The 17061-nt window shown below is 41.3% G+C and overlaps 1 protein-coding gene across 1 annotated transcript; it reads right to left on the bottom strand.

Moving 5' to 3' along the window:
- Nucleotides 1-1047: 1047 nt before the first annotated feature.
- On the bottom strand, nucleotides 1048-16591 carry LOC140708287 (vomeronasal type-2 receptor 26-like). Its single transcript, XM_073003679.2, has 4 exons — nucleotides 16448-16591; nucleotides 12259-12486; nucleotides 7510-7636; nucleotides 1048-7297 (listed from the first exon to the last, which is right to left on the bottom strand). The coding sequence occupies exons 1-4, from the start codon at nucleotides 16589-16591 to the stop codon at nucleotides 6387-6389; spliced, it is 1410 nt and encodes a 469-aa protein (XP_072859780.2). The 3' UTR covers nucleotides 1048-6386.
- Between the last annotated feature and the right edge of the window lie 470 nt (nucleotides 16592-17061).

The following is a 17061-nucleotide window of genomic DNA, read 5'->3' as shown; positions in this document are numbered from 1 at the left end:
AGAGTGACCAGACAAGCAACTGCCTTAATTAAATACTTTGTTTAATGAAGAGAAGAAATGCCCTTGGCTTCACTCTACATTCTCATGTATGAAGCAGTGAAAAAGAACTACTTACAAACCATTTAGTGCAGAAGAATCTGGGTGTTTTGCAAAGGTGTTCAGAGGAAAAGCACCAATTGTAATGGATACCAAGTGCCCAAGAATCATCTCATCTGACGCTTCATGGAAAGAAGTTTCAACACTTGTCCTCCAGTCACAGATAGAAGGGCTCCTATTCCAGCTGGAAGAATGAAACACCGGGAGCATCAACAAAGCCAGACAGAAGGCTGACAAATGTTGGGACTGGTTCGCTTCAGACCTCTTCATGCTGAGCCAAAGGCACCTCCAATACAATCAACTCTTGGCACAAGACACAGAGAAGTCTGGACTGGCAGAGCTGTTCACTTCATCTCTCAAACTGAGGTGTTGTCAGTTCCTTGCAGATGAGAATTTATACAATAAGGGCAGAGATGCTAACCCAAATGGGCTGGGTTTGCTCCTTGTTTTGACACGGAAGCTTCTCATTTTTCAGGGGTATTGGGAAAACAGAAATGCAAAACACATTCATTCAGATAATTATGGGAAATTTAACCAAGGCTCATTGGATTTGTTAAGTTAGAAGCCCCGCTAAAGGAATAAAAATGTACACAGACTCTTTCCAAAGTATCTAAAAATGATTATTTTGGCTTCATCAACATTCATCATTAATCACTATATCCCAGACTTCTCTATACCAATCACTAAACAATATATTGTAAACTGATTTGCAGCTCCTAGCAATAATCAGTGTTATGTTGAATTTTTTTCAGGAATTTTCCATGTAGCAAGTACTCAGAAATGACTTTCTATTCCCTTCCTCTGGAGCTTCCCTGCATCTGGGCAGCTTGTCCAAGGCCACACAAGCCGGCTTTTCCCCCAGTAATCAACATGGGGAATCCAACTCCTGATGTTCGGTTTTGCAGCCAGTAACCTAAGGCACTGAGCTCAAGGCCAATAGGATGGCTCCAATTTCTTTTCTTTTCCTTTCCCAATGAGTTGACAGTGAAGATGATGTGACTTCCCTCTTTACCTGTGTCTGAATTGTTTCCTTATTAATTTCCCCCTCATATTCAATTCACACTTGAAAAGAAGAAGAAAACATTTGGGAAGGAAGGTACAACCCAGCAACCCACCACTGGAAACCAAGATGGAGAAAATCTCCATGGCTACCATGTATTTCCCCTTCGTAAAGTAGTTCGGCAGAAAAGGCATTGAAACACTGCAAATCATCAACATGTTGAAAGTGATCAGTTTGGTTCATTAAAAGTATCAGCCAAATGTGGTGATCACCCTGCTTTTGCTCATGTACTATGTTATTTGCACATATTATTGAGAGCTGTTGGGAGGTGGAGCCAGAGAAGCTAGAAGTCAGAGAGGGGAGAGTCTGATGTGAAAGTTCAGTGAGATTAAGTCAGAGCAGAGAGTCTGAAGCAGAAGTTAGTCTGTGGTAGTTAGAAAGAGTGGCAGACTTAGGAATTAACCCCTTTTGTTCAACTTTATACTCAGCTTGGACCTCCATCTTTCTAATTAAAGGGTGTTGACAGAGGTCAACTGGTGGCAGCAGAAAGAGAGAACGTGTAGTGGGCCTCAGGCTAGTTAAATAATCTGGGGACACGTAAGGGCAGATCACACCAACTTCTGGACAAAGAAAGCCAGCATGAAGCTACAAATGGCCAACAGCCCCATGTAGTCTAGGACAATGTAGAACATGAGATTCTAATCTTCATTACAAAAGTGGGGAGAGGTAATTGTGGTGCCCGCCCAGGTCATGAATATTAATGTGCTATCTGCATGTACCCATGAAAGTGCCGGAGAGGCAAACTCACGAGATATAAGAGTCTCTGCAGGAGGAGCAGATAGGGGGATTTGTGAATTTGGAGTTTGGGGTTGAGAGAGAAGGTTGGCAATTGGGAATCAATGCAGTAGGATGTTTTGTTAAGAGTTGATGACTTTGATTGTACCTTCATTACCTGTAAGAATAAACAATTTCTATTTGGTTCTTTTTAAAATGACACATTGCCTGGACCTCTATCATGAATAATACACAATGTTGATGTCGTCAACTCCTGGCAATGACACGACTCGTAGCTTGTGCCCATTGCTTGGTGAAACAACCAAGGGACAGATGGGAACTTGAGAGTAATCAACCAGAGAGCACAGATCCCAACCTGAGTAAGAAAAGGCACAAGAATGACAGAGCCTGGCAGTTGTTTCCCCCTTTACCTGTGTCTGAATGCTCATTCTTTTCTCCCTAATGTTCAGGCCTGAAAAGAAGAATGTAACATTGGGGAAGGAAGGCACAGCCCAGTAACCCACCTCCAGGGCTACCATATATTTCCCTTTAGTGCTTGGATTGTATGTCTTTTCTCCCATCCAAAGGTTGAGAGCTAAACAAAAAAGAAAGGGGTATGGAGAGAAATGGAGCCTCCAGGACTTTCACCCATGGCAAGTAATGAGCAGGAAGTTGGCAAGTCTTTCTGTCCAAAGAGTCCCAAGGCCCAAGTCTGAGTCCCTGTATAAAACAAGCTTTTCTCCCACCAATAGGGCAGGGGTGGGTGGATGGGTTGTGAATGTGTGGGCAGGTCAGAGGCTTTGTGAACTTTTCGTCCCATCAGCCCTTCCCCAGAGCACCAGATTGTCACCAAAGATTTTTGATTTTTGACTGTCTTTTTTTAAGCAGAGAGGCTGCCTGTTTTGGTTGAGTACTATTCTGTACCGTGCATTAACTTTTATTTTTTATTTTTGCAGCTTGGTGGTTGGGGGTTAGGGCTAGGTGGGGGTTACAGTATGTTTCTGTGCTCTGATGGGTCTTGCAGTATAGATTTAAAATGTGAAAAGTAGATTGTAATATTAAATTAAAATTAAATATGAAAATTAGACTGTAAAATGTAAAATTTACTGTATTTATTTTTGCATTCTGTGCCTTCTAGGGTTTGTGTATGAGACCTCTCCTTTGTTTTAAAATGTGTGGATTTCAAATGTACTCTACAGAAAATTTTCTGTGAGGGTGGATGGCATGGTGTAAAATTGGTTATTTTTCCCTTTAAATCAGAAAAATTTATGTGAGGGTCTGTGCTGGATGGTATACACTGTACAGAAAAATGGGGTTTTAATGCTTGCTGATTTTTGAAGCAAGTAAAATGCAGTTTAAGACTCCAAAATGTTTTTTTCTTTAAATTAGAAAATTTTCTGTGAGGGTCTGTGCTGAATGGCATCCTGTAAAATGGCCCTGTGGTAGTTGTAGATGCAGGCAGCCTGGCTTTAAAATGGCTGCCAGCCAGGCAGCCTGGCAGGGAGGCAGGGTTTAAAATGCAGTTCAGACTCAAGTCCGAAGTGTAAGTTTAAGACTCCAGTCTTTTTTCCCCTTAAAATCAGGGAATGTGTTGATTTGTTAATGCAGGGTTTGTGTACTGTGGTGAGCTGAACCATAGTCATACCTCCAAAGAAAGAACAGAGCAAGCTCTAAAAAGGATCATCTCCACTGAAACCAAAAAAGGAAATCATCAAAAAGAATGAACAAGGCATGAGTCTGAGTGAACTGGCCACTGAATACCAGATGGCAAAGTCTATGATTGGTACCATAGTGAAGATGAAAGATATCCTGAAGAACATTGATGTGGCAAAACGAGTCCCAATCACAACAAAGAACAGGCCACCCCTGATGGAAGAAGTGGAAAAACTTTTGCTGGTGTGGATCAACGACAAACAATTGAAAGGGGACACCATCAGTGAAGCCATGATCTGTGAAAAAGCAAGGAAGCTGCCCAGTGATTTAATGGAAAGAAACCCCTCCGGAAGTGCAGTAGGAATGCTGGTTTTCAAACTAGGTTAAAGTGCATCTCAGAGTCATGTCTGTCTTTGTGCTGAAGAATTCTGTGGGGTAAGAATGCTGGCTTTCAAAATGGGTTAAAAGGCAATTCAGAGTCATGTCTTTGTGATTAAACATGCTTTAAAATGGCTTGGTTGAAAAAAAAAATTTAAAAGTGCTTTTAAAACTGTTCCCTGCCTCCTGCCCTCCTTTCCTGAACTTTTCCTGACCAAAGATCACCTTAGGTCAAAAGAAGAAAAAAGAAAAAAAATCTCTCCCTGGTGGTAGAATGTGGATTAGTAGGCTTCCCATTAGTTCCTATGGAGCAAAAACGGCAGATATGGATTAAATGGTTTTCAATGCATTCCTATGGGAAATGCATATTCGACAGCGGACTTTTCGACCTGCGGACCCCATCCCAATACAGATTAATTCCGTCCATCGAGGGTCCACTGTATTCCTGCTCATGGGAAGAATACAGATTTAGAAGTCTATGTCTGTAGTCCTCCACCTGTAATGAAAAGCTTTGGGGTTTCATTTTTTAAAAAAATTGAGATGGCCATCTAGATACATATTTCTTTTTTAGGTTTTAATATTTTTGAGATGAATATGTTTTGAGAATTCATATTTTTATTTCAGATTTTCCCATTTTCTATAAACATATTCTCTCCACGTACTTCTACTGTATACCTCTGAGATCATCCATGCTGTGAGCTTGACCTCTTTTGCCATTGGTCTGTTCTTACTTAACAAATGCAATCCCCCTTTAGACTAGGATTGATTTAGGGATTGATCTAGGAATACAGGTTCTGATTCAACAGGATCTGATGCTTTTCATGTGACAGAGACCTGGATTTGAATACTATTGTCTGTTTAATTTCTTATCCTTCATTCATGATCCCCTCACCTCAAATAAGACACAAGACAACTATTAGGGAATAAACATGGGCCATACTTTATTGAATATTCATATTTATCTTCAATGGAAAAAGGGTGGGGGTCCTGCTGTAGTGCGGAATCAGGTTCTGCAAATGGGTCTAAACAGACCCCTAACCAAGCTATGGGTGAGTCCCAAGCACCGAGGTCTCGCAGTGATGAAATCTGTCCACCCCACAGACCTCAAGACCCCTTCTTCTTGTTGACTGTTGGTCCAGGAGCAGCACCTGAAGATCTTCTCCCCCAAACAGTGTAATGGCACGATCTGCAGCGCTGGGAGATTAGAGGAGCTATTTATTTTATTTATTTTTTACTACATTTCTATCCTGCCCATCTAGTCATTTCGACTACTCTGGGCGGCATACGTCAGACACAACACAACAATTAAAATATTATCAGCATCCAAAAATAAAATGAATCATCGGTCAAGATGGAAAACAAAAATAAATCAAATAATGGCCGGACGGAAGGCTTTTAAAACATTGGCTATACATTACCTGTGGTTGTGAGGGGACTCACTGAAACCTCTTTTATCCGCACTACCCACCTGTATGACCACATTTGACCACCTCTTACTATGCCTTTGCCAGTGTGGGATAGGTGAAAAATCCCCGATTCCAAAGGCCAATCAGGATGTGGATCAAAAATTCCTATTCAGCCCCAAACAGGCAGCCAGTAAAACTCACACTAGCATTCAGGGTGGGGGGTGGGTGGGCTGACGAAAAGAAAGAGGCTGAAGGTAAGAGGAACCTTGCCTTAAATACTCCCTCTTCCCTAATCTTCTCAGTATACTCTGCAAGAGCTTCTTGTCTCACGCTATCCCAGGAATGGGATAATGGTGGCCCACACTGCCAAAGAGCTCATCAGCAGACCGGGCAGTGTCTTGGGCTTACAGGAATTATATCCAGAACAAAGAAAGAAAAACAGTCAGTAATGACCGGCCTATTGTCCTACACCACTTTCCTTAACAGAATTATCCATTTGAGAATGTTTTCTCTTTAAGTACAGGTGGCCAGATGTAACCAGCTCTGAGCACTGAACTGATTGCACAATATATTGTAGCATAATTGATTATTGAAGCAGAAAATAGGATAGTTTTGTCAAAGTTAATTGCAGTCTAATTCCAAAGAATTATTTGTTTACAGGATTTTTTAGCTGCGCCATTACCAGTGGTCTTAGAATGGAATACAACAATATTAAAACTTTAAAAACATCAAAACCAGTAAAAATAGTCATTATTAAATTATATACTATGTTAAAATTATCAGCATATCTTGACCTTTACTAATGCCATCCTCAAGATCAACCTGAATGCTCAATTGTCACCCTACATCCAAACAACATGCTGTCTAATAAATTGGAAGAAAAACACTGCACCTACATGGAATTTAATTGTGTATGTATATTTTCATAAAAGCAGCAGAGATTTTTTTCTGCCTAAAGTAACATCAAAAGAGTACAAAACCAGAACAGTTTTCAAGACGTCTAAGATACCTATAATTTCTTTCTTTTGTATGTGTAGACTTTCCCAAACGTAGTCGCTAAAGATGATGTGATTTTCTTCTCACCTGCATCTCACCTTATTCCCTACTATTTGCTCCTTGGTGTTCAGATCAGGCCTGAGAAGAAGAATGTAACATTTGGGAAGAAATATACAACCCAGCAACCCGCCACTGGAAGCTAAGATGGAGAAGACCTCCACAGCTACCATATATTTCCCTTTAGTACTCAGATAGGATGGGAGAAAAGACACCCAAACGCTACAAAACATCAGCATGCTAAAAGCAATCAATTTTGCTTCATTAAAAGTATCAGGCAGCTTCCGGGCAAAAAAGGCTACCAAGAAACTGAGGATGGCCAATAACCCCATGTAGCCTAGGACAAGGTAGAACATGAGATCTGAACCTTCATTGCATTGAAGCAAGATTGTGTCAGTCTCAGAATGCATGTCAAACTCAGGGAAAGGGGGAGAGGTTATCAACCAGACCACACAGATACCAGCCTGAGTAAGAGAAGACACCGTGATGACTGACCCTGCCAGCCGCTTCCCAACCCATCTTCTCATCCCATGTCCAGGCTTTGTGGCCATGAAGGCTACTATCACAGTGATGGTTTTGGCTAAGACACAAGCAACAGATACACAGAAGACAATGCCAAACACCATTTGTCTCAGAAGGCAGGTGAGAGTTCCAGGCTGTCCAATGAAGAAGAAGGAACAGAGAAAGCAGAGGAGGAGAGAAGAGAGTAGGGCGCAGGTGATGCTCCAGTTGTTGGCTTTGACCATGGGAGTGTGGCGGTACTGAATGAAAGTCCCCATCACCATGATGGTGGTGATAGAAAGGAAGAGGGCCAAGCTAGTGAGTACTAAGCCCAGGGGTTCCTCATAAGAGAGGTAGGTTAGGGCTTTGGGAATACATCTGTTTTGATTCTTGTTTGGATACTGGCCTTCAGGACACTTCTTACATTGTTCTGCATCTGAAAGAAAGCAACATCATCTCAGCTTTGGAATCACCCAACTTTAATTTATTAGAGGAAATATGTCTGTAATTGAGTCCTGCATTTTTTTCCTCAAAGTTGATAATCTCTTTGGACAACCTAAACTTTAAAAAATAATCCAGAAATGCCACTATAGATGCAATTCAAATTCTTGTATTTCTCCATAGGTGCTTCTGGATTCCTTCACTTACCCATCTGGATTGAAATCCTCCCTTTAGGGCACGCAACGCAATCATAGCAGCACACCTGCTTCCCCGGTTGGACAGACATGCTCTCTCCAGGGTGGCAGCTCTCCACACAGGTGGACCTGGGCAGACTCTAATGACAATTAGCAGGAAAATTATTGAGAATTAACTTTCTTTTAAAATATAATACAAGGGTTGTATTTTTTGCCAGAATCCTAATGGGTTTCCATAAAATTCACTGTGCATCTTTGGAGACAACAGACATAGTGTAAACAGTCCCAAAACACACTCTTGCCTGAGTCCAAGTCCTGTTCTTATCTAGTGCAGGCAAATTGCATCAGTTACTGAATGGTGGATTCATGCATTTTTATAACCAAATTACTCAATGGAAGATTTAAGGATCCTCCCAGTCTCTACAAGCTTCCTTTGTTTGAGAGCTAACCTGAATTTCTTGTAGCAACTCAATTTGACATCATCTACATGGAACTACTGGGAGAGTTTGTCCAAAGTTTTGGAGTAAAGTGGACAGACAGAATTGTAGCTCCTGTCCTCTGCAGATGCTGGCCAGAAGGACTGAGAAAAGGTTGCGAACTTCCAGAACACGGCAAAGTAGCCAGAAAAACCCACAACAACCATCGGATCATGCCCATGAAAACTTTGAGGAAGACATTGTCACCAGTATGCTGATGACACCCAACTCTATCTCTCCTTTCCATCTAATGCAGAGGTGAGCAATTGATTTCTATAGAGGGCCACATGAAATATCTGAACTGAGTTCGGGGGCCGAACCAACTTTACTTAAAAATAAAATGAAACAGTGATGTTATGATTGCTTTTATTTTAAACTTGGTAATCTTCATGCCTTCGAGTTCAAAACAAATTAGGGCAAAGGCTCATAGAGTTCTGTCAAGTGAACAAGCTGGTCAGCACAAACACTCTTTTCCAACAACACAAAAGGCACCTCTACACATGGAAATCACCAGATGGGCAATATCGAAATCAGATTGATTATATTCTCTGCAGCCAAAGATGGAGAAGCTCTATACAGTCAGCAAAAACAAGACCTGGAGCTGATTGGGGCTCTGATCATCAGCTTCTCATAGCAAAATTCAAGCTTAAACTGAAGAGAGTAGGAAAAACCATTGGGTTAGTCAGGTATAATCTAAACCCAATCCCTTATGAATACACAATGGAAGTGAAGAACAGATTTAAGGAACTTGATTTGGTGGACAAAGTGCCTGAAGAACTTTGGATAGAGGCTCGTAACATTGTACAGGAGGCAGCAACAAAAACCATCCCAAGGAAAAGGAAATGCAAGAAACCCAAGGGGCTGTCCAACGAGGCCTTACAAATAGTGGAGAAGAGAAGGAAATCAAAATGCAAGGGAGATAGGGAAAATTATAGAAAATTGAATGCAGACTTCCAAAGAATAGGAAGGAGAGACAAGAGGGCCTTCTTAAATGAACAATGCAAAGGAATAGAGGAGAATAATAGAAAAGGAAAAACCAGAGATCTGTTCAGGAAAATTGGAGATATCAGAGGAACCTTTTGTGCAAGGATGAAGATGATAGAGGACAAAAATGGTAGGGACCTCACAGAAGCAGAAGACATGAAGAAGAGGTGGCAAGAATACACAGAGGAACTATATCAGAAAGATTTGGATATCCCGGATAACCCAGATAGTGTGGTTACTGAGCTTGAGCCAGACATCCTGGAGAGTGAAGTCAAGTGGGCCTTAGAAAGCTTGTCTAACAACAAGGCCAGTGGAGGTGATGGCATTCCAGTGGAACTATTTAAAATCTTAAAAGATGATGCTGTTAAGGTGCTACATTCAATATGCCAGCAAGTATGGAAAACTCAACAGTGGCCAGAGGTCTGGCAAAGATCACTCTACATACCAATCCCAAAGAAGGGCAGTGCCAAAGAATGTTCCAACTACCGGACAATTGCACTCATTTCACACACTTGCAAGGTTATGCTCAAAATCCTCCATGGAAGGCTTCAGCAGCATGTGGACCGAGAACTCCCAGAAGTGCAAGCTGGATTTCGAAGGGGCTGAGGAACTCGGAACCAAATTGCTAACATGTGCTGGATTATGGAGAAAGCCAGAGAGTTCCAGAAAAATATCTACTTCTGCTTCATTGATTATGCAAAAGCCTTTGACTGTGTCGACCACAACAAACTATGGCAAGTCCTTAAAGAAATGGGAGTGCCTGACCACCTTATCTATCTCCTTAGAAACCTATACACGGGACAGGAAGCAACAGAACTGGATAAGGAAACACTGATTAGTTCAAAATTGGGAAAGGAATATGACAAGGCTGTATATTGTCCCCCTGCTTATTTAACTTATATGCAGAATACATCATGCGAAAGGCGGGACTGGAGGAATCCCAAGCCAGAATTAAGATTGCTGGAAGAAATATGAACAACCTCAGATATGCAGATGATACCACTCTGAAGGCAGAAAGTGAGGAGGAATTAAGGAACCTTGTAATGAGGGTGAAAGAGGCGAGCTCAAAAAATGGTCTGAAGCTCTACATCCAAAAAACTAAGATCATGGCCACTGGGCCTATCACCTCCTGGCAAATAGAAGGGGAAGATATGGAGGTAGTGACAGATTTTTCTTTCTTGGGCTCCATGATCACTGCAGATGGTGACAGCAGCTCCGAAATTAAAAGACACCTTCTTCTTGGGAGGAAAGCGATGACAAACCTCGACAGCATCTTAAAAAGCAGAGACATCACCTTGCCAACAAAAGTCTGAATAGTCAAAGCTATGGTTTTTCCTGTAGTGATGTACGGAAGTGAGAGCTGGACCATAAAGAAAGCTGACCGCTGAAGAATTGATGCTTTTGAATTGTGGTGCTGGAGGAGACTCTTGAGAGTCCCCTGGACTGCAAGGAGAACAAACCTATTAATTCTAAAGGAAATCAAGCCTGAGTGCTCACTGGAAGGACAGATCCTGAAGTTGAGGCTCCAATATTTTTGGCCATCTCATGAGAAGATAAGTCTCCCTGGAAAAGACCCTGATGTTGGGAAAGTGTGAGGGCAAGAGGAGAAGGGGGCAACAGAGGATGAGATGGTTGGACAGTGACATTGAAGTGACAAACATGAGTTTGGCCCAGCTCCGGGAGACAGTGGAAGACAGGACGGCTTGGCGTGCTCTGGTCCATGGGGTCACAAAGAGTCGGACACGACTAAACAACTAAACAACAACAAAATCTTCACAAATACTAAAGAGGTTTTTTGCAGTATATTAAAGATAAGCAACTAATCAGCTTTAGACGAAAAGCTATAAATGGTTTTGATGTTCAACTTGTTCAGTGAGAGAAATTCAGTCTGTCTGGAGCTTGAACAAGTGCTTGAACACCGGAGTGGAGTGACGACCGGCGGGCCAGACAGGAGCGGCTCGCGGGCTGTATGTGGCCCTCGGGCAGCACTTTGCCCAGGTCTGATCTAATGCCAAGGAGGTTGTTTTGGTTCTTAACAAGTGCCTGATATCTATAATGTGCTTGATGAGGGCAAACGAACGAACATTTGATCCAGACAAGACCGAAGTGCTCCTGGTCAACTGGAAGGACAGAACAGAGATTTGACCTTTGCCAAATTGGGTTCTGCTCCCTCTGAAAGTACAGGTTCGCAGATTGAGTGGACTCCTGGATTCATCCCTCAGGATTGATGCCTAGGTTTTGGCCAGGAGTACTGTGCACATTTAAATTTGGGGTGACAGCTGTGCTCATCCCTCAAGATGTCTGATTTGACTACAGTGAAGTATGCCTTAGTTACATTTCTCTTGCATTACTGCATCACATGCTGTGTCGGGCTGTCTTTCTGGATGGTTCAGAAATCTCAGCTGATTCAAAATGGAGCAGCCAGACTATGGATTGGTCCCAGTGATAGGGAGCCTATAATGCCCCTGTTGCAACAACTGCACTGCCTACCAGTGCGCTCCCAGGCCAAATTACGAGTGTTGGTCATTACCTATAAAGCTATGTATTGTTTCGGTACAGGCTACGTGAAGGACTGTATCTCTCTATCTGAGCCTCCTCAGTCTTTTAGGTCATCAGAGGGGACCCTTCTCTCTGTCCCATTGCCAGGACAGGCACGGTTGATGGAGACACGAGAGCGGGTCTTCTCTGTGGCAGCTCCCAGGTTTTGAAAGGCTCTCCCTCCAATGATAAGGCTGACCGATGAAAAACCATCTTCTCAGGCAGGCTTTTAGCATTCATAATAAATACCTAAATGTCATTTTAAAGTTTGATCATTGTTAATGTTTACCTACATTTATTTATTATACTGTCTATTAATTAGTGTATAATTTAATTGTTTCTAAATGTTCAACATTCATTGTTCACAATGATATTATTCTAATGTTTGGAATTGCCTTCAGTCCCCTTATGTGGAGAAAGGCAGCCTATAAATCGAAGAAAAAACCAAATGGTTAAAAATGATCTCTGGAAGCAAAGCTAGAATTGATAATTCAAAATACCTTTCTGTTAGCCAGTGGCAATGTACCAGGTGTAAGACCAAAAGAGATAGCCTTAAACTGTTATTCTAGCTCTCATAGTCTTCCATTTGGACCCTCGCATGGGACTTTAAGTGAAGCAGCTTTGAGAATCAATCTGTCCACTTCTATACAAAGGGCTTCTCGCCTCATCTGACAAAATATCACCACACACAGATACCAGCATCAAATGTACGCTCAGAAAAGAAAATGATGATACTGCACATGCTGAAGAATAAACATATGTACCTGATTAAACTTCTCATTCCAGGTGATGGCACTTCCATTCAACACAAATCTCTGGCCCACAGGAGCCAGGGGGTTCACACTTCCAACCTGGATTGTCTGGAAGGATTCGTTGGGGAACCTGACAAAATTGACGATATCATATCCTTCTTCTAAGTCTCCTTTCTCGTTGAAAACTATTTCTTCCCCAACACTGTTGTTAAACCGAATGTTTCTTAAAAATGAGTGGAGCTGGATTGGAGGAGAAAAATATAACTTCATTAGACTCCAGGAAATGGATTAATACTTTGAGCTTTGAAGTATTTGAAAATATTCCCTCTAAAGCATGATGGAAGAGGAAAAATAATATCTAGTGGGATATTTCTTGGGCTTCTCAATGAACCAATGCAGTTTTGCCCATTTTATCTATCAAGTGATGTGTCTCCTGATCCTTGCAACTTTCCTTTGAGGAACATAAAATCATAAGCAGAAATCCCCTGGCTGCAGCCTGGTGTGCATGAGGTGATGATATCATAGGCTCTGACCTTTTGGTGACCTCAGGTTGGTGGGAGTCAGTGGCAGATTTTTCCATACATTGAAGATCATCCCACTTGTTCTGAGGCTTCCAAAGGGAACCTCCCTCCTCTCTCATAAACACACACACACACACACACACACACACACACAAACAAACAAACAAACAAACAAACAAACAAACACACACACACACACACACACAGAGGGCACCCTTCTGTCTCCTATAATAGCTGATCCATCTACTGATTTCTAATAGACATCTTGTGCATAGAACTTCTCCTTCTCCCTGAGTACCAGATGTTGTCAGAAGAGTAATGCTATATTAGTTAAAACACTTCTCTGATATAGAAGGGAGGAGCCACGAGCAGCGAGAACAGGGGAATTCTAGGGCTCTAGATTCCCCTGGGTCTATTCCGAGTCAGATGACACCCCCCCCGGAGAAGGAGGGGGCAAATTCCACAGGAGAATGGACTTGTTAGCAAGTGGGAGCTTCGGAACCGCCAAATTTCAGGTGGCAGTCTGGTTTTTGGGAGAGTTCCCTTCCTGCACGCAGTCTGTCCCATGAAGTCGCCATGATCGGTGAGTTAGCTGCTCGGCAAAGGGGACGAAATTTATTATCTGACTATAGAACAGAAATTAATCTAATCTGTTGATAAGCTACAGCACGTAAAGATCAAATCTGCTATGTGAAAGCTGTTTGGAAGGAGACCTCAAGCGGCATAACTTCGGATGCCTTAACATTGGAGTTTTTTACTACGCCATAGCACGAAAACGAAACCAACTTATTCTCTTTCCTTTCTAACCCTCCCTCCCAGAGAACTGGCCTCCCATAAATCTGTAAAGTCAGGACTTTACAGATTTTGAGTAATTAATCTGTTGACTGGTACAGCCATGGAAGCTGGGGGTGAGTTATTGTCGCAACTGACAATGCATTATTTCAAGGAACTCCTTCAAGAATGTCAAAGCCACATAATCGGACATTTGGGAATGCAACTTGAGGAGTTCAGAATGGAGCTGAAAGAAATCTTTTCTGCTATGCACGAAAAAATCGAAAGCAAGCTGGAATCCCAGATAATTAATGGACAGTCTTCAATCTTGGAGAAACAGCAATTGGCATGGTGTGAAGATAACCCAGAGTCAGAGAGAAAGAAGAAAAAGACTCCTTTTCTTCAAAGGATGACTAAAAAAGACAAAAGGGGGGAGGGAAAGGGAGAATGTATCTTAAGACTGTGTCGAAAAGAAAGAAGGTAAGGGAGGGATGGGCAAGAAGTTACGATCAGAGGTCACATGCTTTCTTGCTCCAAAATCTAAACACTGACTATATTGGGATTAAATCAATTAACCACATAGAAATTGCTTTAAAGAAATATTACAGATGGCATTTCAAAACTGGGAAATACTTTGTTGGTGAGGCATTTATATTGAGATATTAAATATATGTGATCATGAGGCCAATTCCGGTTGGACGACACTGGAGCTGATAAATAGAAACCAGAAAGGGGGAAGTTACTTGCTGAATAAATAATAGAAGTCATTTGTTTTAAGATAGATATAATTAATATATAAAGCAATATGATCAATATACTATAAGCAAATTTGGCCAAACATGAAACCTAAGGTTAGATAAGTGTATGTGATTTATAGATTTTAGAAATGATGATGAATAATAATATTGGATGTTTTGTTTTAAGGCATGTACGTATATGGATATATCAAACATGCAAGAACTATAAGAATGATTATGCTGAAAATATTAGATACATAGTTTACTGTATATAAGAATGGAGATTATCAAGGAATGAATAGGCCTGTGTGGATTTTATGCTGGATAAGAAATTTTAAAGAGGAAATGAGGAATGTATATGATAAGAGACAGACGGATGGAAATGCAGATGAGAGAATTCAAACATTTATTACAAATTTAGGATGTTAGATAATTATATATATGTAATAACGATGTGGAATATAACATGTGCAGATGCACACGGATATATTATTTCTGTAGTCAGAATTTACATAATAGATAAGCTGGTATCAGAAATACCTCCCCGCCTATATGTTTGTCTTCTCACTTGTGTATGTTTTGTTAGTTGCATATGTTATTGCTTTGTAGGTATTCTTGTTGTTGTTTGTTGCAGGTATGTATGTTATAAAAATAATAAAATGTTATTATAAAAAAAATTTCTCTCATTTAAGAGGCAATTCATTTACTTCAAGGAAACATGGATTTTAAAAAAACAAATCATTAAAAACAAAATTTGGGAACTTTGGAAACGTATTCAATGCACTTGTGAAAGACACGCTCATCGACAGCTCCCCCTCTGTCACTCTGCCAGAAGAAAAGTGAAACTTCTGTTTTCTGCTGTGATTTTGAAGTTTGGGCTGCAAACACACTTTGCTCTATTCTGCTTGGTGTTGGTATTGGATTGATTTAATTTAGTTTATCTATTGTTTGATTTTGAATGAGATTGATTCATTCAGCAGGAGAAATGGGTCCTAATATTGTCCTGTTCCTCACATTGCACAATTTCTTTCATTTTCTAGTTCCAGTTACCTGCCATGGCTGAATGTGCTGGAGGCTCCATTTCTCTCCAGGCCCCGTTCTCTTCTGCTTCGCTCTTGATGAAAAGGCTGCATGGAGCGCCTGAGCTACAGCATAAACGGCATTGTAGGTACTGTAGCTCTGGCCAGACATGCCCATTTCAAACATAGTTCCAGGAAGGCTCCTCAGCTTCTCACCCCCACTACAAACCTCCAGATTTGGAAAATTGAGGTTATAAAGTGGCAAGGAACAGAGAAATGCAGTACACCAAAACTGATGGATGAAATAAATTTGATTCTGATATGGGTTCATATTCTCCAGAAAGTTCTCAAAGCCTGGCACCACGTTTGTGTGGAGTCTGAGGGACAAGGTTCCACTGAAAGATTTTGTGGTCAGTTTTATCCCAGCAGATAAAGCTGTGAAATCCCACTGAGCCGTGGTCACCCACACCCTCCTTTGAGGCTCCATTTTCCCAAATTCAAAGATGTCTAAAACTAACCGTAGGCCCTCCAGAGACTGCTTGTCTCCATACGCAAGAATCACATTAATTTCACTCAGAGAAAGAGTCCAATAGATTGACCGCATCGTTGCCCACCCTACGTCTTTTGGCAAAAACATTGTCATTATTGGGATCATCTCTGTCCAAGCAATGCAAATATGACTCTGTTCAAGCCTTGGTCTCAAGGTCTGAAGGAAGGATTCTCCACTGTCATCCTCGGAAACAATGACACCAATCCAGTTCCATCCAAAGTGCTTCAAGAGCTGAACAATCCCGTCATACTGAGCATCTTCATTGGGGACCATCTGGTAGAAAGAAGGGAACCGACTCTTCTCACGTAATGCAGGACTAATAGAGCCATAGCTGAGCTGAGCGAGAAAGCATCATTACACTTACATTAAAAATAAACCCTATTTTTCTGAAAGGTATACTTGCTCTAACTAAATATTTACTAGGAAGCACAATGAGGAAATTGAATACTTGTTTTCTAAACTGCAACACCTTGTTGTACATTCACTTCAGATTATGAATTCTACAGGTGGAAGTAAATGCTAGCTAATATGAGGAAGCAATGCAATCGGGAGACGAATGAGGTTTTTCCATGAGGTTACTGTTTTCTAACCCTGTGGACATACCTGAGGTATATTGTAGATACTGAAGATGGTGGCCATCTGCTGGGAGTTTTCCGAAGTGAGCCCACCAATGGTGGCCAGAACTTTTGCTTTCCTGCCACAGTTGTAATTGAGGGGATGCCCTTTGCCCAGGAAGAGAAGATGCATGGTGGTCCAGCAGCTTCTCCAAGGATTAAAAGAATTGTCATATATCTTGTAATCCAATGTGATATTGGGTAAAAAATCATCATTCTGGTTGATCTCGCGGATGGCAAAAGCGGAGGCCAGGATGTGCTGGTAGTTCTTTGGAATTACACTGCAATGAAATTTCACAAAACTGCTTAATTTCCTTCTTGAAGCAACCAAAATGGTGTTATTAACTGTGCCCTGAATGTTGTTCTCAGAGCAAGTTAGACGTGGTCATCTATATCACGGGAAAACATTTCTTGGATGGATGATTCTCCTTTGTGTAGGACATATGTAAAACACTAGACATGACAGGACCCAAAATATCACATTCCTCACTTTCGCTTCACTATAGATACAGGTTTAAGTAATGTAGAAATAGCTCTTTTTGCAAGCACTACTTTCCCTCTCAGGAAAAACATGCAGAAGAATGACTGAAAAATCTGTATCAA

Source organism: Pogona vitticeps, chromosome 6 (assembly GCF_051106095.1).
Source record: "Pogona vitticeps strain Pit_001003342236 chromosome 6, PviZW2.1, whole genome shotgun sequence".
NCBI classification, from domain to species: domain Eukaryota; kingdom Metazoa; phylum Chordata; class Lepidosauria; order Squamata; family Agamidae; genus Pogona; species Pogona vitticeps.
This window is presented reverse-complemented; position numbering and strand designations above follow the sequence as displayed.

Excerpts from the sequence above, each read along its gene's own strand:
- LOC140708287 (XM_073003679.2), bottom strand. The coding sequence starts at position 16,591 with ATGCATCTTCTCTTCCTGGGCAAAGGGCATCCCCTCAATTACAACTGT. Across the intron at positions 12,487-16,447 it reads GTATCTACAATATACCTCAG|CTCCACTCATTTTTAAGAAA; the intron begins GTATGTCCACAG and ends CCTCCAATCCAG. Across the intron at positions 7,298-7,509 it reads GAGGATTTCAATCCAGATGG|ATGCAGAACAATGTAAGAAG; the intron begins GTAAGTGAAGGA and ends GCTTTCTTTCAG.